Source organism: Condylura cristata, unplaced genomic scaffold (assembly GCF_000260355.1).
Source record: "Condylura cristata isolate star-nosed mole 26May11 unplaced genomic scaffold, ConCri1.0 scaffold00008, whole genome shotgun sequence".
NCBI classification, from domain to species: Eukaryota; Metazoa; Chordata; class Mammalia; order Eulipotyphla; family Talpidae; genus Condylura; species Condylura cristata.
Window position 1 is genome coordinate 41,785,052 of NW_004567109.1, and position 22,582 is coordinate 41,807,633.

Consider the following 22,582-nt stretch of genomic DNA (forward strand, 5'->3'; position numbering starts at 1 on the left):
TAAATTAATAAATAACAGTGCACTTAAAGGACAATGAATTTAAAGTTGGAAACAAGCATACTTTTCTGCAGTGACTTTTGATTTCTAGTTTTTCCATATCTAAGGCCTTTTAACAACAAATCTGAAATATAACCTCAACTAGCACCCAAAGGTTGAAATAATCGGGGCTTTATATTTCCTACCAGTCAATTTGTATTAAGAAATATCTGCTTAGAAAACAAAATTCAAATGCCATAATTTTTCTTTTTCCAACTCCTATTCAAACTTGTTCAAACTGTCCTTTATCCACTTCTACCATGTATTCCTGGGCAGGAGTTAACTTTGTAGGTAAAGTATATGTTTCAGGTTGTTTTGTCTTTATGTATGCTGTGTTTTAATGAAAGGTGCTACTTCTTTGAGAGTAATTTCCATTATTATCTGGAAATATCAATTCCTTAAATTATTAATACAAAGAAAGCTCTGTTGTACATCAATATGGCACTACCCATTTGAAGAAAAATTCATATTTTTGTAACTAAATAACGAATTGCTCACTTTATCAGCTTGATGGATTATAATGGCATGAAACACTTCAATATATAGGGGGAGGTCACTGATGTGCACTGGGTCTTCACAGACATTTATCAATTTATTCACTAAACAATATGTGTTGAACACTTTCTATATCCTTAGTGTTGTTCTAGGTACTAAAAGGAATAATTCAGTCATGCTCACACCACCCTAACCCTCACACACACACTGTGTGTGTCTAATTATTACCTAGTGTCAGAAGACTGTTTTTAGAGCTGGTCATTTTTCAGCTGGTCATTAAGGTCTGCTTAAGTAGATAGCTTTGTCCCATACTCATTTGGCAACCTATGGGATAATCCAAGCCTGTGTCATAGTGGGATTTTATAAAGAAGCTTAAATATAGGTTATTTTAATTATCTTTTTTTGTAAAACTTAAAGTAGAATAACCATTACAAATGACACAAGAATTCTCGTCAGATCTTATCTCTCACTCGTTTTGATACAGTTATTTAAATTATTTCTGATTGACCTATACTGGTATACATGTTGAATATATATATGTGTGTCTATACACACATGTATATATTTACATGTGTACATATATACACACATATACTGTATCAGCTAATATTAATTCTATCCCAAATGCTTATTAAACACAAAGAAAAATGTAGTAACTATAAAGAAATATATATACAACTCAAGTTCTTTTTTTTAAATTAGGAAAGCAAAAAAGATGCTACAAATTTAAATCTTCACAAGAAAATGTTAATGAGTTGAAAAATGCTCTAAAGAACTCAATATGGGTATTTTGTGTGGGTCAAATGTAAAACATTGGTGTGTTTTGGGTGAATTTTTTTTTAAGTGCAATTCTCAGAACTCAACATAGTTATCTACTTGTGCATAGATAGCCAAGCTTACCTATCAGTTTGTACAGATGTAGAAAGAAAAATATTTTAATATTAAATATTTAGAAGATCTGTTTGGAGGGAGGAAAGATAAAGGACTGTAAGAGGGTCAATATTATTAATTTTCTTATTCTATAATAGTTCAAATTATGGAGAAATAGTTATGTAACCTACAAAATATTTATTGATCTTATAACTGTGGTTAATATTTAAATATCCAAGGGACTGGGGAATACCTGGGTGGAAAAACCAGAGGAGATAATTATCCAGAGTACCTATATTTAGTACCCAACTAAGTCTTTAAATAGCATTCTGAAAAATCACTTCACTGACTCTCAAGATTAGTTTTATGGACCTTCTTCAGGTTTTAGGAATTCAACATACATTGAAAAGGAATAACATTTAGCAAGAAGGAAAGTCACAAATCCTGCCATATTAGAAATAAGTGGAATGGGCTCATCTTTGGGTAATTGGTAAACCTAACTACCAACCCAACCAAAAGTTTAATGGTGTAAGATAGCAGCTAATTTACATATTGAGCAATATTTAAATAACATCAGTACCAATGATTACCGTGGATACATTACACATTTTTTAATCCTAAATCAACATATTTTTTAATGTAAGAGGAAAAGAGTGACAGGGTGGAAGAGAGTGAAAGAGAACACAGAAAACCAAAGTTCCCTAAATGATGACAAAAGACTTGCTGCTTTATCTTTGATGATGTAAGCATTGAATCCTTGTGTATTCTGTATACCAGAATATTAGCAACCCCCAACTCCACCCCACCACTGCCAAAATGGCTTATAAAAAAATTCCTTTATCTCATTAATAATTGCACATTCAGCTACACAAATGGCATAACATTAGAAGAAATGGCATAACGTTAGATTGCCATTAATGTAGTTTTCTTTGTTTATATTTCAATGCTTTTGGCATAACAGGTATTATTTATGCTTCTAAGGCCACTTAGCCTTACATAAAAAATCTCACTTCAATGGCATACCAGAGATGCCTAAATTCACATTAAGGTTTAGGATTGCCAAAAGCTGTGGACATGCAAGTTAAGTGTTCTCTTTCATGCTCCTGTCTGTATTATTTCATGGGATAATGAGATAGGCTGTCCTTTCTGTCCATCACTGGAGCAGGTGGAGACAGCATTTGCTACCTGGCAAAACTTTCGAAGAAGGATCTTTCTTAGCAGCAGATAAACCCAGGGATCCAAGATCTGGTTCAGTGAAGCCAAGCGAACAGCTATTAAGAAGAAGTTGCATTCTTTCTGCTTTTCTATCTGTGTCTTGCAATGCTCAACTGATGTCTGATTGAAGATCATTTTCAACATCATTATCTAAGAAAAAGGGACAAATAAAATTGTTCCAAAGATTAATAGGGCTATATGCATCTCCTTTACACAAAGTTTTACACATAGTCAACTTACAGTAAATTGGTCATTGAATTGGAATAATAAATTTAGGTAACATTTATACTCATAGAACACAGGCCTGGCTTACACAAGCTATTCCCTCATTTTTGGCTACCTGACATGATGCAGTTTTCAAATAATGCATGTCCTTAGGGTCTTTATATGCTTAGATTTAAGATGCTTTAAAATAGCACATCTTCAAAGTAGCCACAATTATCTGTGTTTTGTGGAAAACATCATAATATAACACCCAAATTAGAACCAACTTCAACAAGACCAAAACACATGTCCTCTTAACTAAAAGTAGTCCTGAAAAATTTTACTGAATAAAAGAATAAAAGCAAAGAAGGATAAAATTCAACATCATTGTTATTACTACCATTAGTATTTTCTGAATTCTTACAATTTGCCAGTGCTGTATCAAGTACTTCATATACACATAAAGAGCAATATAAGGTAGACACTATTACCATCTGCTTTTTATAGTTGGTAAACTGACTTTTAATGATGTAAAATGACTGAGTCAGATTAAAAGCATGTCACTAACACCAGAGGACAACTTTTCAGTCTCCCACTCTCCTTCCAACCCCCAACCCACACACACACAGAAGTTGGTGATTTTTTTTCCTCACTAGTATATATACAATGCCTAGACTAGTGGTTAGCAGATAATAATAGATATTTTCAATGAATATACTCAATGGTATCTATATAAACAAAATACAGTATGACATATTCGATATAAATGTTTTAATAAATAAATGTCATTTTCACAGAGGAGGAAAGTGAAGGTTCCTATGCACCTGAAGAGTGAATCAAGCTCATTAATCATCAGAAAAAAATGCAAATGACTACAAAGTAAGAAACTATTTTATATTCACTCATTTGACAAAAATGAAGACTTGTCACTACTCCTGTTAGTGAGGATGTGGGGTACTGGTTGACTTATTATTGGGGAGTGTGAGCTTAGCCACCTTGGAAAGCAACTGGGCACTATTTCATGCTACTTCCAGCAACCTTACTCATAGAAATATAATTATTCCAAGTTCCTTCACCAGGAGTGTGTAACACAAATGACTATTCATCCCTGCAAATATAAAGAAATATAGAGCAAAAAGAGAATAGGAACAATACAAACATTTGCAAACAAAGAAGGTGAAGACTTTATACCTGGTTCCTATGTTGTTTTTCCTAGAGACACATGACTCGTAAGGGCTTGAAATGTGGCTGGAGCAAACTGAGATGTTGGAAAATGTAAGGATCATATAACACCATTTTTACATATAGTGTTACATGACATATGCTACTAAAATCACTCATTTTTTTTTTTTACTTCCTGTTAAAATGTGGCCACTAGAAAATTTAAAATTATAAATGTGGCATACATGCATTTGTTCTTCACAGCATGTTACTATGAACCCAACCCCTTTCCTGAAGCCCACACTTATTTGGATGTTCTGTCCTCAGGTCACAATCCCAAATTAAAGTCAACATCCCTCAGCATCCAAACATCCTAAGCCATAAGCCCACAACCCCAACAATGACACTTTCATTCTAACACAGTCACCCTGGCCCCACACATCTACATATCAGTCATCTTTAAATAGTTTTTTTTTTGTCTCATCTTCTGCAATAGCTTTTGCTCTTGTTCCAGTTTTTTTTTGTCTCATCTTCTGCAATAGCTTTTGCTCTTGTTCCAGTCTCACAAATTTAGTGTTCCCGCTCTCCTCTCATGTATAGACATCCAGATAGTATGTAGATTTTAACATATCACAGACTTAGCATCTTATATCGCAGCTCAAATCCTCATCAACTATAAAACTTCAACTTTGCTTGATTGGAGAGAGTTGAATGGCAGGTTATTCTTCAACCCATCACTCTCAAAGGGATGGAATTTTCCAGGTTTGGTAAAGAGTACATATTTATCTTTTGGGGTTTACGTTATGGAATATGACAAAATCACCAACTAATATTTGAGCAAGATTTTGGTTCTGTGAACAAATAAGAAGAGAGTGAGTTGACAAATATGATATAGTCATATGCTCTGACTTTGTAATTTCTTTAAATGGAATTTTTTTCACATGGATTTATTAAATAAAAGCAAAATCAGCTATATAAATGAGTATTCATAAAAGTATTATTTATATTAGTAAGAAATTATTAACACATAAATCTCTAACATTAGGAATAAAATCAGCTTTATATGTTATGTAATATATAAGAATGTATATATTCTTAATAAGAATTAAGAGGAAAGAACAGAAGATAGTATTATGCATATAATATATAGTAATTACAATAAAATTGTATAAAATATACAGACCAGTGTAAGGTAATAGAATTCTCTCAATTAAACGAGAATTTATTATCAAGTAATTATTAAATTATTTTGAAAATTTTATGTATAGAAAAACATTTTAAGTGATTTAGCGAAGTCTTATTTAGAGTAAGTTGGTGATTGTTCCCTGCATTAATAAATATTTCAAATAAATGTATTTAATAAATTTCATATTTAAATTTATTGTAAATTTTTATAGTACATCTAAAAATTTATATTTAATTAAATTCATTATATATTTATGCATACTAGTAACTCTATGAATAGCTCTGTAAAGTACACACAACCTCCCATTGTGATAGGGTAACTTTATCCTAACTCCTGTCTAAATTATCTTAGTTTCTAAACTTACAACATCAAAAAATGAATTTCTGGTTTTCTGGTAATATTAGTTAGAATCAATAGAGGGAATCTGTCAATATGTTATCATACATGTCAAAAAAAGATTTTGTAGATGTGATTAATGTTAATGGTCTTGAGACAAAGAGATTCTCCTGGATCACCTGGGTGGTGCAAGGTAATCACATGCGTCCTTCAAATATGAGCCCATTCCTAGCTGTAGTGTACACAACTCTATAGGGAGATGTGGCCAGAAGACTGGTTAGAAAAATGCCATGTTGCTGGTTTTAAAGCTGAAGAGTCAGGAATTAAAGTAGGCCTCTAGACCAGGAGATAAAGTGAGTGAGTATGTGATGCCCCTCCAGAGATTCTAGTGAGGAATGCAGCCTTACAGCCACCTTGATATTAGCCCAGTGAGACTGTATCAAATTTCAAATTGACAGAACTGTAGAAGAAATTTGTTTGGTTTTTGCTAACAAGTTTGTAGTGGTTTGTAGAGTTGCAATACTAAATGAACCTTCCTAGAGTGTCAACTCTCCTAATGTTGAGAGGAGATGGGGAAGAATGAACTTGAAAATGACTTGTTTGCTCTCATAGACAAAACATCCTAGCAAGTTGTTTACTTTGTTCACTTTCTTAGGAAACTTTTAAAAGCATAAATAAAGTAAACTATTTTAATTCCTGCCTAAATTATCTCAATTTCTAAATTTACAATATGTAAAAACAAATTGTTTTTCTAGTGATATTAAGTAAAATCACTGTGTATTTAACAAAATGGATAATTACATTTTAATTGGTCACCTTTAAGGAAAACATGTGCCTTTAACTTTTTTTTTCTTCTTCTTATAAACTATTGTAAAAGTTTTACTTAATTTTTTCAACTCCTCCACTCATCCCCCAATTAAATTGATTTGATCACTTACCATCTTCTAGGAAGTGCTCTGGCCCTGATCTAGAAAGATCTGAAATCTCACTTAAGTTACACTTTTATTTTCTTTTATAAAATAAAGGATTGAGTTTTTTCAGCCTTTATTTTTTTAAATGAATGTTGTTGTTGTTGTTGTTTTAAAAAAGATTTATTTATTTATGCATACAGAACTGGGGCCCAGGCCAGAGGTGTAGAGGCGGTGAGAGGCTTCACCAGACAGAGCGGGGAGCAGAACAGGCAGATGACTGAAGAACACTGCTGAGGGGAGCAGCAGGTGGGTCAGGAGAGGTCTGTTATGCCATGTGGATCACCTCCAGGACAGGTCTCAAACTCTCACTGCAGTGGTTGCAGCTTGCTTGCAGTGCTGCATCCTAACCCATTGTGTGACCAGGGAGGGCCCTTCAGCTTTTTATAATCAAGAAAATTCTCAAAATCACTTATAAAATGGGATTTTTGTCATTTTGTACAGTCCTTGATGATTTAAAAATTATTTTCACAAGGCTAATAATTTTAAATTATTTTATTAAGTTAATATAAGTTTCATATGTCTTATATTGGTTAGTTTACAGTAATTTTTGCAATTTACTATTGACAATGCAATGATTATGAAATTATGAAACCAAGCTCTGTAAGCAATAGCAGGCACATGGAGAGAGACACTCTAGCTTTTCCCAGAAACCATGAGATGTGCAATATGAAGATAATTGAAATTAGAGTCAGTAAGCATGATACTACCATTTCTAAATGGCAGCACAAATGGAAATAGGCCTCCAAATTTCTCATCTAATTCCAAACATAAATGCAAATTAATATCCATCTGCATTAAGAAGCTATAGAGTGATTATAATTTTTGCGAATATTTATTAGACATTCAAACTTTGGAGAAAACCTTTGTCAAAATGATATAGACTTACAGTAGAATTAATTACCCCTATTAATCCAGTTCTACTCCTTATGTAAGAAAACAGGACACTCAGCCAGACTAGCATAGAGGCAATTTTCTTTAGCAAATGCATGTATATGTGTTCTGCACAATTGCCCCTTCTGAGCAGCCTTATATAACATTTTGGTCAAGCTGGCAGTGAGACCAGTTCTGGCTGAACAGAACTATAACTCTTTTGCCAGCATCTTCCCCCAGGCTCCACATGACTTGGAGGCCCCTCGCCTCTCCCCTGGTTATCAGCAGGAACAGAGAGCACTTTTCGTACCCGAACCCAGATAATAGGAAAACAACTCTATCGGTGACCTCTAATTTTTCCATCCCTGCCTACTGTCAAGGGCAATTATTCCATCCTAAAAAAAGTGATCTGTTCCTTCTACAGTAACAGCAGATTTTTAAATGTGCAAAGCATTAACCATGGAGACATTTTAATGTTCTGCGTTTATTTGGATTTCATTTTATTACAGCAGGATTTATAACTACATATTTTAAAGTCTTTAGTATTTTACTCCTTGGCTCAAAAGAACCTTGGTTCTTTTATAGGCCACAAATATCAATGAAAATGGTAAAGGGGTAAACCCTGAAAAGTTAATGTGTGTGGAATAGAATAAAATTGGTTACGAGGCCTTGAATTCCAGCATGTGTCCTTTGTGAGTCCAGGTAATTACTAATGTATGTCATGAAACTTGCTTCACAGCTAGCTTTTATCTGTGAAGTTTTGTTTTCCATATTCCTCTCTTGTTCCGGTAAGGAGAGCAACCTGTTGTACTGGAAATTCCCTGTATAGATTAACAAATGGCAACACATTATAATATACTGAAACCAGTCCAGGCCCTTCAAACCTCTTAATTACATAATTTGAAGGAATTTCATGGGAAGAACCTACCCGAAGATTAAAAAAAAATAATTATAGTCTTTCCAGTTTGGTTACAAATCTGTTCTCAGGTTTCCTAATCATGCCCACAATCTAGATTCTGCTGTCTCAGAAGCCTCTCCTGCCTTACCGAACTTGAAAAGTTTGGAAGCAAACAGTTCATACATATAAAAAGAAGTTACAGGTTGTGCCGTTTCATCTTTACTCTTACTCTTATTTTTAAAATTTTATACAATTTTTCAAAACATCAATGAACTAAAAATCAGAAATAAATTCTCTGATTGTTTCTGCCAGCACATGTCACTTTGGGCAAGTCATTTCCTCTCTGTGTTTGTTAATCCCACATAAACAATGGGCATGCACTGGAGGGTCTTTTACATACACTATTATGGTTTAGTTTTTTCCTGCAGAATTCAGGGGCAAAGTTGCAAAAATTAATACAGATTTAATTTAATAAAGAAGATAAACCAAAAGATACAAGATGTGGACCAAAAGGGGAAAATCTTCTTCAGAAAAACCCCAATATGTCTTTTGATAAATGGAGGAGAGAGGAAAATTACAAAGTGAGAATGTGGCAAGTGTAAGGAACAAAGAACAAGATTCATGAAGTTTTAGTGGAAGATTTTTTTAGAAGTAGCAGACTTAGGAAAACATTGGCTGAGAGTTAAAGGTCTACCATAAATCTGACTCAGCTGTGCCTCTAATTTGGGGGCAGTTACTGAAGTTAGGATCTTAATTTCTTGCTTCTCTAAAACACGATTAATAAATGCTTACTAAATATCTTCTCTAAAAGTGGAGTTGCAAATATTAAAATGAGATAAAAACAATTAACACGTCAATTTACACAGCATACCTCTTCCCAAGCCTCAGGCAATTGCATATGTTTCCAGAAGGAAAAGTTTTGATTAGAGATAATGTTGCTGCCTGGAAATGAATAGGGTATTTATATATCTGCTTTCCTTAAATTTCTATTCTAGTAGAATGCTTAAAAGAAAACTTCTCAAATTCATACTTTAAAAATGTTTGAATGGCCCACCCCGGTGGCGCAGCGGGTTAAAACACAGCACTAAGAAGCTGAAGCCACTTTTGCATGAGTTCGATTTCCTCCTGCCCTGGAAGTGACCTGCATGGTGCGGCAGACTTCTCCTGACCCTCCCACTGCTCCCCTCAACAGTGTACTTCGTAGATCTGCCTGTTCTGCTCCCCACTCTGTCTTTGGTGAAGCCTCTCGCAGCCCCTGAGCCTCTGGCCTGTACCCCAGTTCTGTATGCACAAATAAATAAATCTTTAAAAAAAATTAAAGTTTGTACTAAAGAATCCTTATCTAATCATGACATAAGGGAATTGAAAATTGTTAAGAGCTTATAGCCTGTTTGTATGATTTAGTGTGTAAGAATTACTCTCCACTCTCAATAATACGCTTTGTGTGATTCGGCTCCATATTGCTCCGTGTGTGAACATATGTTAGGGCTTAGACTTTGATAAAAAGGTAAATATTTATCTATTATAACAGTAAAAATGTTAGTGATCAAGTGTTTTGCAGCAACCCCAGACTAAGTACACCATTGGTTCTAGTGATTTAAAAGAAAATTCTGGAGCCCTTGGCATTGTCTTCACAGGTTTTAATAGTAAGCAGGGGAAACAAACCAGCAGGGAGATAGTGACTGGAGCTCTCTTCCCCAGGTAACACTGCCCTTTTATCCCCTCCCTCCACGGCACAGCTTTGCACACTTGCACATGCGCACACACTCATGCTCGGGTCGCCATAATCAGGCACACCTGTCCCACACCCACGCACCTTCTGCATTAATGAGATCAAGGCTGCAGGTGATAGCCACAGAGGCCAATGGCATGAAAGGCCTGATCAACTTCATTTACCCTACACCAAGTATGTATTCAAATCCTGGTTGAAAGGGGAAAGCAAAGTCTGAACTATGCAACATATTCCTTCCTTGGAATATAGGTGATATGTAGTTGCCAGAGTAGATATCTTGATTTATTTTAAACCTTTATATCTCAGGCATCAAGAGAAAAATCAAAACATATCTATCAGTGGTTATAGAAATTTATCCTTGAAAAGTGTTTAAGATTTAAGATGCTTTTTTCCCCTTCAAACTGCAATTTCATTTAAACTGCAAAAGCTCAGAGAACCACATTATTAAAGACAATTAAAAGGACTTAATGGTTAAAGAAGGAATCAGAGATGTGATTCTCTGCATAAGTTTGTATGCAGAGAAATTTACCTTAATGTAAAAGAAAATTAGAGAAACTTAAATGACCAGCAATAGGGCACTGTTTGAATTATGGAATATTCATTGATAAGCATAATATTTGCCAATGCATATTTACATACACTCAATGCTACCATTTAGGTTCTTGTTTTTGAAAAAAAACAATACTATGTACAAAAAGAAAAGAAATGGCTATTACATAGCATAATTCCATTTAAAAAGCAACTTGATAAATATAGAGAAAGACTAGAAACAGCTATCTCTGGGAATTTCATTTCCATTTTCTCTACATTTTTCTTTGTTATCTAATTTTTCCTGATAAACATGTTTTTTCACACTTGGAAAAGAAGCACCAAATTTAGAATAGCTGGAAACTTAGGTATATGAACAATAATCTATTAAATAATCTGGTAAAATATTAGGGCATGGTCCTTCTTAGAACCATCATGAGGTCATATTAGTTTGAATTCTTAGGGAGTCAGTGTTGGTACAAATCAAAGGTAAACAGTCTGGTACACTAGAAGTGATCAAACATTTTAATTAACAAATTCATTATGACTTTTATAAAGAGAATGTGATATTTAGTGGTAAATTAACATCCTCTGTGACTCATGGAGCATCAGTCATAATATACCAAAGAACCCCATCCTGTTTCATGCTATGTGCACAGAGCAGACTAAAGATTGTAGTTCTAACTTGTTATAATATTTAAAATACCCTCACAGTCTAATACAATTTAAATTATTTACAAAGTTCCCTGCCAATGTTAGGCTTCTAGCCAGTATTAGCATAGGAACTTCCTAGTCTGTATTAGTTCATTTCCTAGTCTGTATTAGTTCACTTCCTAGTTCACTTCCTAGTCTGTATTAGTTCATTTCCTTTTCCAAATATGAAACACAATCTCATAAAATTTACCAGCTTTCTTTATAGTTGACTATAAGAGCTAAGTAATTGTACTATGCCAGACCCACAAGTTGAGGGTCTTAGGGTCCCAAAATGGCTTTACTCTTTGACATTAAGAACATCTGTGATATCCTGATCATGACAGGAAAGTCAGCTTTCAGTGCCTCAACCTTTACAGGAAGAAGTTTTTTGAATTTTCGCTTTTGTGAAAGAGGGTAAGCTGCAACCAGACATTTATGGTGATCCTCTTGCCTGTTCTAAACCAAGTAACAGGACTGAAAACATAGATACCTGCAACCCATTCACAGGTTTGCAGTGTTAATAAGTATGAAAACACACTGTAAACTCAAATGCTCAGTGTCCCTGATTTGTACGATGTAAGTATTATTTGTTACTCTTTGCTAGCAGCAGCAACAGCAACAGCAAACATCTACTGGTATCCAGATATTAAATATACTACTCTAGACATAGAATTTCCAATTAGGAAGTATTCTGCAACCCTTCCAGGCCTGGTAAGTTCAGGCAGCTTGAAAGAGAAACTTAAAGCCCTTGGTATTATCCCTACAGGTTAGGGGAAACAAGCCAGCAGGGACACAGTAACTTGGGCCCTCTGCAAATCTCTGTAAACTCTTTTCTCCCATAGTCATTCTCAGATGCTCTCCACTGCACCTACATCAATCTCTTGGCTCAGGTGTGCCACTTATGCATACCCAATTCATATTCCAGGTGTCTGCCATCAGGAATGTGTACCCTGAATCCATTCTCCCAAGTGCCTTCTGCATTCAAAGCCACAGGTGATAGGCCCCTGATGCATAGAGGCTAGAGGAGCAAAACCCTGAGCAATCTTCATTTACCTTAAGGAAGAATGTGGCTATGACATATTAAGGAATAGAAACTTGCTGTGCCTAACTGGTCCCATTATCCATGAGGGTTTGTGCAGAAGCCTTGTGATACATGGATTATAAACAGATCCCAGACTCATTAGTGCTCCCTCTCCTTAACATGTAAGTTCCATGAAGGCATTGTTTACATGCTATGGACTTTCTAGAAAAGATCTTATGCAAATACTTATAAAATTATCTCTATAACTACCTTAGAGAGAATGCTCTTTTTGATTTCAGTTTAACATCATTATTTCATTAAGTATTTTCAAGAAAAGATTTTCAGGAATTAGTGAACAGATGTTATTGGATCTAGAAAGATCCAGCTCCCCACTTGCCACTGGGCCAGAATATTGCTTTTATGGGTTCTCTTAAAAATTTCATTAATGGGCCCTCCCTGGTGGTGCAGCGTGTTAAAGCACAGCACTAAGAAGCTAAAGCCACTTCAGCGTAAGTTTGATCCCCACACTGGAGGTGATCCACATGGCGCAGCAGACCTCCCCAGATGTACCTGCTGCTTCCCTCAGCAGTGTACTTTGTCAGTTGGCCTGTTCTGCTCCCCACTCTTTCTGATGAATCCGCTCACCGCCCCTGTACCTCTGGCCTGTACCCTAGTTCTGTATGCACAAATAAATAAATCTTTTTTTTTTTTTAAATAAACTTCATTAAAATAGCTTTCCCAGCTAAAAACAATCAGAAAAGCATTCATTTAATTATGTTTAATTGTTCAAATGAAACATAATTCAAGCCACAAATATAAGCCACATGAATCCTTTTAAATTTTATAGTAACCACACTTTTAAAAAGTAAAAGGAAATAAGTAGATTCATTAATAGATTTCAATATATCTGAATTATTTCAACAAGTATCCGATCTAAAAATTATTGACATACTTTACAATTTCTTTGTATTAAATCATCAAACTCTATTGTATTTTACTGCATCTTTAAAATGCAGTAATCCTATTTCAAGCATCCAACAATCACATAACATTGCTCAATATAGATCTAGTAATAGTGTAGAACTATACTTTTTAAGGGGCTTCTGCATATATTCTCTCAATTAAATGCAAAATTATGTCACTGAGCTGTCCACTATTGGTTATCTACCCAGCATTAATTCTACCACTTGCCTTCTCATCAGCATCTCTATTTTCATGGAAGCGTAAATGTTTAAGGCTGATCTCATTCTTGTAACCAGAAATTTTTTTTTTTTTTTAATCAGGGAGAAGGATATGATCCCAAAACACGACATGTGGGGGAAATTTTCTTCTTTTCTTTTTCCTTTCTTGAGATAATTTTGGTACACAACACTGTGTGTGATTTAAGAGACCAGGTTCACATCTCCTCAGATGTCTGCCACCACCCCACCTCCACCATGGAAGTAACCATAGTCCTTTATCATTGACTATTCTGTCCCCTCTCTCTTTTGTCCCCTACTCTACCCTCTATCCTCCTCCAGAACAATCAATTCTGAAGTCATAAGATTCAGCAATGCCAGTCCTAGGTATTTATGTAAAGAATACAAAATCACTAAATGGAACTATGGAAGGAATACAAATCACTAACTGGAAGGGATATATGCACTTCTATGTTCATTGCAGCACAGTTTACAGTAGCCATGTTATGGAAACTACCATTAAGTGAGTGGTGGATTATGAAGATGTTTTACATGTACATAATGAAAGACTACTCATCTATATAAAACAAATGAACTCTTGCCAAATGTGACATGGATGAACTGGAGAGAATTATGCTAAGTAAAAGAAATCAGAAGGAGTATCGTAGTATCATATCATCTCATAAAGAATGAGGTCAAACTAACTAAACGTGTGAGCACCTTTTCATTGTTTTCCTATTTTTGCTAAAATTCCTCATTATTTCATTGCTATCCCCAGGGCATCTTCCCAAACATCCTTTTGTTGTTGTTTTCTTCTTCTTCAGACACCACCCAGTAGATCAGTTGTTTTCTTGTGCTTCCATCCACTGCTTCCATAACTTTTCTCTTCTATTACAAAACAAAGTGTGTCTCCACCATCCTTGTTTATCCTAAAGTTTTTTAAAATCTATCTTTTTTTTTTTTATATATAATGGACATGGAGACAAAAGTAACAAATAAACATAAAGTGATTTTTACAATATTTGCAAGTTTAATTGTATAAATAGTACCATTATTCTTGAGATATAAACTAGATTGGTGTCTTTGGAATACAAATCACATGACTTTGCCTTGCTCAATAACATTTACCAGTTGTGAGCCTCAAACCAAGTTGCTTACCCAGCAACTGAAAAAAACAAGATAAAATAAAACATATACATATTATCTGCCTTGACAGATTGACATGAAGATTAAAAGCCATGTAATGTAGAAAACTCATAAAGTCAGGATTTATATCTCAATTTTCTAATTCCAAATCTACTCTCCTTTTGACTTCTTTAAAAGGTCAGTTCTTCATTCAGTTACAATCATTTACTGAGTGGCTACTATGAACTGGGAAGATTAATAGACAAATAAAGCCAGGTCTTGAATCTTAAATAGTAAATCAGACAAATAAATGATATCAACAAGAGGGAGGCCATACAGTTTGGTGGTTCATCACATAGGCTATAAAATCAGACAAATCGGGATTTGAAAGTCATATCTATTTCTTGTTAGCTTTGGGACCTTGGGTAAGTAACTTAGCAGAGTTTCCTCATGTGAAAAAGAGATAGCAATATTCTCTCAGAGTACTGTTGACAGAAGAAATGAGATATGTTTGTGAGGCTTAGCACAGTGCCTATTGGAAAATAAGCATGTGTCTACTGTGGGTAATCACCTTCATTGTCAAAATAACTATTTTGACAACTGTAAATAAAACTATGCATAATAAAAGTGATAAAGCTCATTTTGTGCAGGTACTATAGAATACAGAGGAGGGGCATTTAATTCTCTCTCCAAGATCAGGGAAGCACTACCACCCAAAACAGCAGACACCTCTATAAAGGGAAAGACAAAGGGTTCACATGTCTAAGTGTGAAGCTGTGGAAATCATTTTAGGAAAAGCAAGTTGATTTCTATGACTGAAGGGAAGGATGCCTAGGGAGGAATGGAAAATGAATTGTTAAGTATAGGTGAATCCAAGATTTTAAGGGTGCTAGCTAGTACATGAATTCCATGTTAGAGAGTTACTGTGAATGCAGTGAGTTTCACTAAGCCTCTTTCTCTTCTCCATAGTTATAAGAAAAAAAGATGACAGCAGATTTGTAAGAATCCCAATTGCACTGTATCATACTGGAAGTTTTTAAACTGTCAAAACAAATTTTCTAATTTTGACTGTAGTCAAACACTTTCCCACTAAGCAAAGAGAACTCAATAAACAGTTTTATTTGTTTTATAAATAGTTGAGTGAAAAGAATAATATTTGTGAATCATACTAGCAGAAAAATGTTTGCCTAATAAAACCTTACCACTGCATATGAACATTCTAAGTCTGCAAAATTGGATGAAGTACATGATGAACCTTGATAGAAAATATCTCCTAAATTTCAGGTACAGATGTTTGTTGAATGGAGTCCTTTTTTTTTGTAAAATAAACAAAAATTCTTATCTTTTATAGAGATTTTTCACAACCGGAACTCTACAAACTGAAGCACGTAAAAAGGTCAATTAATGAACCAATAGAAAATCTCTTAATTACTGCATTTATCTGACACAACCAGTTTCTGTGATTTTTGACTATTCTTAATTTATTGTTTTTTGTACATTTCAATGAAGTAATCTGAAAATGTTTTAGTATACTGAAAAAACAAAAAGACATCCAATATGAAATAGCTTTATAGCATAAAGAGTTCTGGAGTTTGCCACAAATTTCTAGGGTTATGATTCAAATGAAAAATACCAAACTGTACTTAAGATTTAGATAATACACAGAAAAAGTTCAACGCAGTAAATCTTATGCAGTCAGTAAGTGTGTTCTTTTGTTTTGGAGGTTTCTAAATCTGGATTTGTAATTTCACTTTTTAGTCCAAAGCCACACTGTATCGTATCATCTCTAATAAATGAGGTCAACCTAAGTATACTTAAAACTTGAGCACTTTTTGAAAACTTCTTTTTGTTTCTTTCTTATTTCACTAGTCTTCCAGCCAATCAACGAACTCATCAATAAACAGACACACACTGAAAGGTACAAAATTACTACTATAATGTTGTTAAGGATGAGTTAGATAGTAATAATGAACACTGATCTCCTATTACTAGCACCCTAATTTTGAAGATCTTTTTTTCTGTGTCCTAGATGGGAGAAAAATCCCAGCCCTTGGGGCATTCCCGGTGGCGCAGCGGGTTAGAGCACAGCACTGAGAATCTAGGGCCGCTTCCGCATGAGTTCGATTCCCGCCTGCCCCGGAGGTGGCCACATGGTGTGGCAGACCTCTCCTGGCCCGCCCGCTGCTCCCCTCAGCAGTGTACTTCGTAGATCTGCCTGTTCTGTTCCCCGCTCTGTCTCTGGTGGGGCCTGCATGAGTTCGATTCCCGCCTGCCCCGGAGGTGGCCACATGGTGTGGCAGACCTCTCCTGGCCCGCCCGCTGCTCCCCTCAGCAGTGTACTTCGTAGATCTGCCTGTTCTGTTCCCCGCTCTGTCTCTGGTGGGGCCTCTCGCCGCCCCTGAGCCTCTGGCCTGTACCCCAGTTCTGTACGCACAAATAAAATAAATCTTTAAAAAAAAAAAAAATTAAAAAATCCCAGCCCTTATCTTCTACTACACCTCCTACTTCAAAATCCTGATTCTTCTAGTGATCCCTTGGTATAACCAAAAAGCAAATTACCCAGAGCTAAAACAGGTCAGGTCTGCGTCCAGGACTTTGAATTTTGAATGAGTGATACCAAGAACAAAGGGGCTCTCAAACAAGGGATGTTTCTCAGCAGCAGGCAGCAAGAGTTATAGCCAAGACACTGGCAGTGTGCCTTAAGGCTCAGCATTCAGAAAAGCCTGGGTTCTCCCTGTCTTCCCAATCTAGCTTGTCAACTGTCTGTGGGTCCTTGGATGTCCCAGGTCTTCACAGAGGCATCATGTGCTTGAGAGTCAGATGCTGTTGTTTGAAACCAAGAACCAAATTTAGAGCTCTGAAATAAAAAGGTATTCCCATGCTTCTTGGAAATGATCTAAAGCACAATTTAACTAGAAATAAATACTAGAAAAAAAATCTGTATTAAATATCATTTAGAAAATAAAAGCTTATTTTAAGAAATTTACTTCTGGATCCAGGCAAAGCCCTAGTCTTTTCTTGGAGGAAATTACTATCATTAAAAAAAAAAAAATCTGGCCCTCCCTGGTGGCGCAGCGGGTTAAAGCACAGCACTGAGAATCTGAAGCCACTTCCGCATGAGTTCGATTCCCGCCTGCCGCCTGCCCGGAGGAGACCACATGGCGAGCCAGACCTCTCCTGACCCGCCCGCTGCTTCCCTCAGCAGTGTACTTCGTAGATCTGCCTGTTCTGCTCCCCACTCTGTCTCTGGTGAAGCTTCTCACCGCCCCTGAGCCTCTGGCCTGTACCCCAGTTCTGTATGCAAAAATAAATAAATCTTTAAAAAAAAAAAAAAATCTGCCACTCAGTAAGTTGGCTGCAAGCAGATCTACTGATTTATAAGAGAAAGTTACCAGATGAAGCTCAAATCCAAACTAAAACTTACTCTTTATGGAAAAATCAAGAAAGAACAAAAAGAACTTATTTTTTTCTTCTCTGATCACCTCACTAAGGTATCAACAGAATATTTATGAGCTTTCAGAGACTTATACTGCCACCTCATTTCCACTGTTAACCTCACTTTACACTCAACTCACTGAACAATTTTCTAAGCTTAAATCTTTGAAGATGAAGTGGGTTTCTGAAACTTTGTTATGCATAACTACTTCTTATAGTTACAAAATAAAATTTAAAAAAGAAGAAATAAAGATAACTATATTGAAAGACTTTCATGATGACACTCAATGAAACAACGTATTATTATAAAAGCAAATTGATTATGAAAAGAGCAAATTAGTTCTAAAGCTATTCACAGACTGTAAAATACATCTACTAACCAAAAGGTTTGAAAAAATAACATAGATTCTAACCAGTAGTGGCAAAACTGCATCTTAGGTTTGTTTCTTAGGAGCTAGTATGAATTGAAGATTCTGACAGTGGCAGGAAGTCAAAGTAGGAAATGCTGAGTCCAGTTTTCCAAGGGGGCCACCTCCTTTCTCCTCACATTGTCTCCTCATCTCGTCATCTCTCCAGTTTATGTGAATCAAACAAGTCTTTCTCATTCTTTCTCTCTCTCAAACTAACTCTTAACCTTGATGTGTATCTTCTGGAGTTCATACTTGCATGACATCCTGCTATTTTGTAAGCAACTTTTGCTTATTCACTTTGTGATTATTCTGATTTTAAAAAAAATTCACCCCTTAGAACTTAATCTTGACTCTGCCCATTATTACTTTTGTAAGCTTGGAAGAGTTACTTTCTCCTTAATGAGTGGAATGGAAACCTACTTCTGGACATTTAGTCACCTCACTACTCGCATTCCAAAGAAAGACAGGACACTACTTCTTGTTAGAATCACAGTATAGGGACTATAGAAATTTCAAAAGGCCTTGTAAACTCTATCTCCAAAACACTTTATGTTCAGTGTTCTACTTCTCTGCTGCCATCCTAGTTATCACTATCTCACTTAGAAAACTTCAGTAGCTTCTACCACATCTCCGTGTTCCTACTCTTTCCTTTCTGCATACCTGTTTAACATAGCTTCCAGGATCCTTTAAAAATATGAATCTGGTAATGTCATTTTACTTTTTCAAACCTTCCAGTGGTCTCTTAAAATAGTATTAAATAATACTAAAACTCCTTATACAGTCTGACCCTAAACACTGCCTCTGATCTCAATGATAGTACTCCTCTTCTTTCCCTCTCTTTTCACTTTAGCCACACTGGTCTTTCTACCTTTTCAGCAATTCAGTGGAGCACCTATGCTGTTCCCTCTGCCCAGCATGCTCTTCCTGCGTGGCTCTTTCCTTTCACCCAGGTCTCAGCTTAAATGTTAACTTTTGAGGAATTCTTGTCAGACAACTCAATCTACTAAAGCTCCCAGGCTCCCTCTAACACAGCAGGCTGCTTTATTTCCTTAACAGTAGTTATCACAATCTGAATTCTAGTTTATTTGATGGACTTTGTCCTTTCACTAAAATGCAGGCTCCCTGGAAGCAGAAGACTAACCTATTTCATGATTGTTTTCAGTATATAGAACTAGGCCTGACACTTAGTGTGTGCTCATAAGCAATCACTGAATTTATAAATGAATAAATTCTAAGTGGTCCTCAGTTTTGTTCCTATATTAAAAATTAGCAATGGAAAATAACATTTTACTTTAGCTATAACTTCAGTTATTTTCAGGGAATCATTTAGTAGACAATACATGTTTTGAGGACTCAGGGCTAAGCTGTTGTTCTGGCAGGTTATAACACAGTTCCTTATACACAATTGGTTTTTAATAGTGTCAATTAAATCCATTCCTAAGGAAAAATTAATAAGGATGTAAAATAATGGTACTTAATGGTATATATGTATGTCTGTGTTAGTAAAACGAATTAATACATCATGGCTTGAATCCCTGACAATGTCAAGATAACTCCATGCTATTTTGTTGTTCATAAACTTAGTACAACTCTTTGATATCTAATGACAGAAAATAGCATATAATTAAAAATTAAATGCCTTTAGGTTTGTATTGTTCCAAGGGCTACTGTTATCATCAAAGGATGGGAGCAAGAGAGATTTCAATCAATATAAGGGAAAAGAAAAACAACAACTTGAGATGAACTGGGCTACTTAGAGGTACCAAGGCTTCAAGGAAAGAGCTTGACCTTCAAGTGTGATCACTTTCTAGTCCTGTTACCTTGCCAATCACTCAACCTCTTCCAGCTTTCATTTCTTCTTTATCTTTAGGTTGAAGCTAATAATACCTACCCAGAGGAATGTTGTAAGAAACAAAGTAAAAACATTTGGCCTACATGCACAGCAGAATGCTTGACTTTAAGAAAATCTCTTTGTGCCCTGCAACACATTTCTTTTAATTACAAGTTTCTGGGGTTTGGAACTTTACCAAGAATATTCTAGAAAGAGAGCTTTTTTTTTTTTTTAACTAAGTGACGTTTATGAACCAAAAGATTTTATAACGTGAAACTTCTTATTTTACAAAGAGGGAACAAAAGTAAAGAAAAGTAATTCAACTTGCCCAAGACAAAATATGAGGTTGTTGAAAAAGTCATTACATGGTTTTTCTATGTTTTTCAAGCAAAAATGATTTTTTCAAGCAAAATTATGATTTTTCCAATAACCCAACACAAATTCCCATTTCTCATCTTCAAGGTAATCTATAATGTATTCCTCCCTCTTCCTTCAATACCTATTTGACTCATCATATTTCTTGACATTCTCAATTGTACCTTAGTCGAAACAGATACCTGGCTCAATTTTTTCCTGTTTCATACAAACTTCCACTTCACTCTCCTACCCCACTAATTCTATTTCAAGCTGTTTCTCTCTCCTTTCTTTAAAAACAACATAAAAGAAAAATGTGTTTCCTTATTAATTTCTCTACATCTCCACCTGACCTTAGTATTCAAGGACCCTGATGCTCTACTTTAATTCATGAGGCAACCTGAGGGATCTTCATCCATAAAGCAGATCAAATTTCCTAAGCCAAAGGTTTTAGTTGCTTTCTGTTGTATTTAAGGTAAAAATTTGAACTCCCAAATTCAAATGACAGGCTTCTAAATGGTTTGGCCCCTCCTACCTATTTGCCTTCACCTCTTATTTACACTAATCCATCTATCTGGCTTTCTTTCAGCTCCTCTGGCTTCCATGTTTTTCCTATTCTGATATTTTCACATGTTGCTCTTTTTTGAAGTATCATCTTTCAAGTTTCACCATAAACATATTTCCTCAAGCAGTTCTGCTTAAGTACCTCTCTCCCTATGTATGCATCAAGAAAATGGTTTACTTTGCTAGCCTCTCAGTGCCTTTTGTTGCCTTCATAACATACGCATTGTTTTAGAGATGTTTGTTGGGAGGGTACCAGATACTGTGCCCTCCCCCAATTTGTTTCTATGCGGTAAAACAGAGAAAAATTCATACAACATATATACTGCTAACTACTCAGGAAGTAGACCATTTAGTTTAGGGATTCTCAGTGAAAATAAAATAAAATAAAAAAAGGCCAGGAAACCTATCTTTTCCCAAGATCTGAAGCCAAGAAGTTTAGAGCAGGGTAGTTTTGCTGCATTCACTAGCAAGAGAAGACTGGGAATATCTTAAAGAAAGTTCATTGGAAAGAAAGGCAAACTTGTCATTAGTTGATCTGGGTACAACCCAGAATCTAAGGACCCAGGAGGAAGGCCAGTTCTGGATTAGAATGTGGCCTGTGTCCAGTTGCCCGTAGGGTCCATGCAGTCTATGTGGTGGTGGCCCGGGAAATTTCTAATGAACTCTGTCTAGAATCATGAGTAAGAATTAATGTACTCTTGAGTGATGGTGCCATCTCTCTACAGCCTGGGCAGCCACGGCCCACCAGCCCCTCACAGCCAAGGGAACTGAGTGGCCTGTCTATCCAGACACAGTTCTTCTGCAGCAGTGCCCATGTGGGAGAGAGAACAGCCATCAGAGTGGCTGCACTTGTTTATTGGATTGTTTATTTAGTGTCTACATTACTAGACTGAAAGTTTAATGAAAGAAGCTAGTATGTCTGTCTGGTTTACTCTCAAGCCTACCAAGTGTAGCACAGATTGTATGCTGCTTAGCCAGAAGGATTTACAAACTCTAACACTGAACGGAGTGCTTAGAGTTATTAAGCATTTCACACTTAATTGTAAGAGACAGATCTGGTCCCCACTGTGTTATCATGGTGAGCAGTGGCAGACACATAGCAAACACTTGTAAGTACAGAATGAACTGGGTAAAAGGATAAGCCGATCTGCCTTGTCCAGTGTATGCATTCCTATCCTTCGTAAACAGTCTTTGAGCAGTTCTCCCTTCCACCCCATCTAATACAGTAGGTACAACAGAGACAATTTTCTTTAGAAAATTTTCTTTAGAGACCTAGAAAGTCAGAATTGGAGAAGGAAGGTTATAAATGAGGTAAGGGATGATCAGAAAGATAAAATGACTCCTATTATGGGGTGGAAAAGCCAAACCAGAACCCGGGTCCCTTGCCCTCAGTGCTCTATTCTTTCTGGGACATTCAATCACTTCTTCAGCAACCGTTTTGTTCTCCTCATGAACTAGAAAGAAGTTCC

At 35.8% G+C, this 22,582-nt stretch overlaps 1 protein-coding gene across 1 annotated transcript in view; it reads right to left on the reverse strand.

Annotated features, from left to right (window-relative positions):
• Positions 1-1,179: 1,179 nt before the first annotated feature.
• Positions 1,180-22,582, reverse strand: part of PTGER3 (prostaglandin E receptor 3 (subtype EP3)) — a 31,576-nt gene continuing 10,173 nt past the window's right edge. Inside the window, exon 2 of the mRNA XM_012722770.1 lies at positions 1,180-2,766. Coding sequence (XP_012578224.1) covers positions 2,497-2,766 — 270 coding nt within the window. The 3' untranslated portion in view covers positions 1,180-2,496. The remainder of the gene's footprint in view (positions 2,767-22,582) is intronic.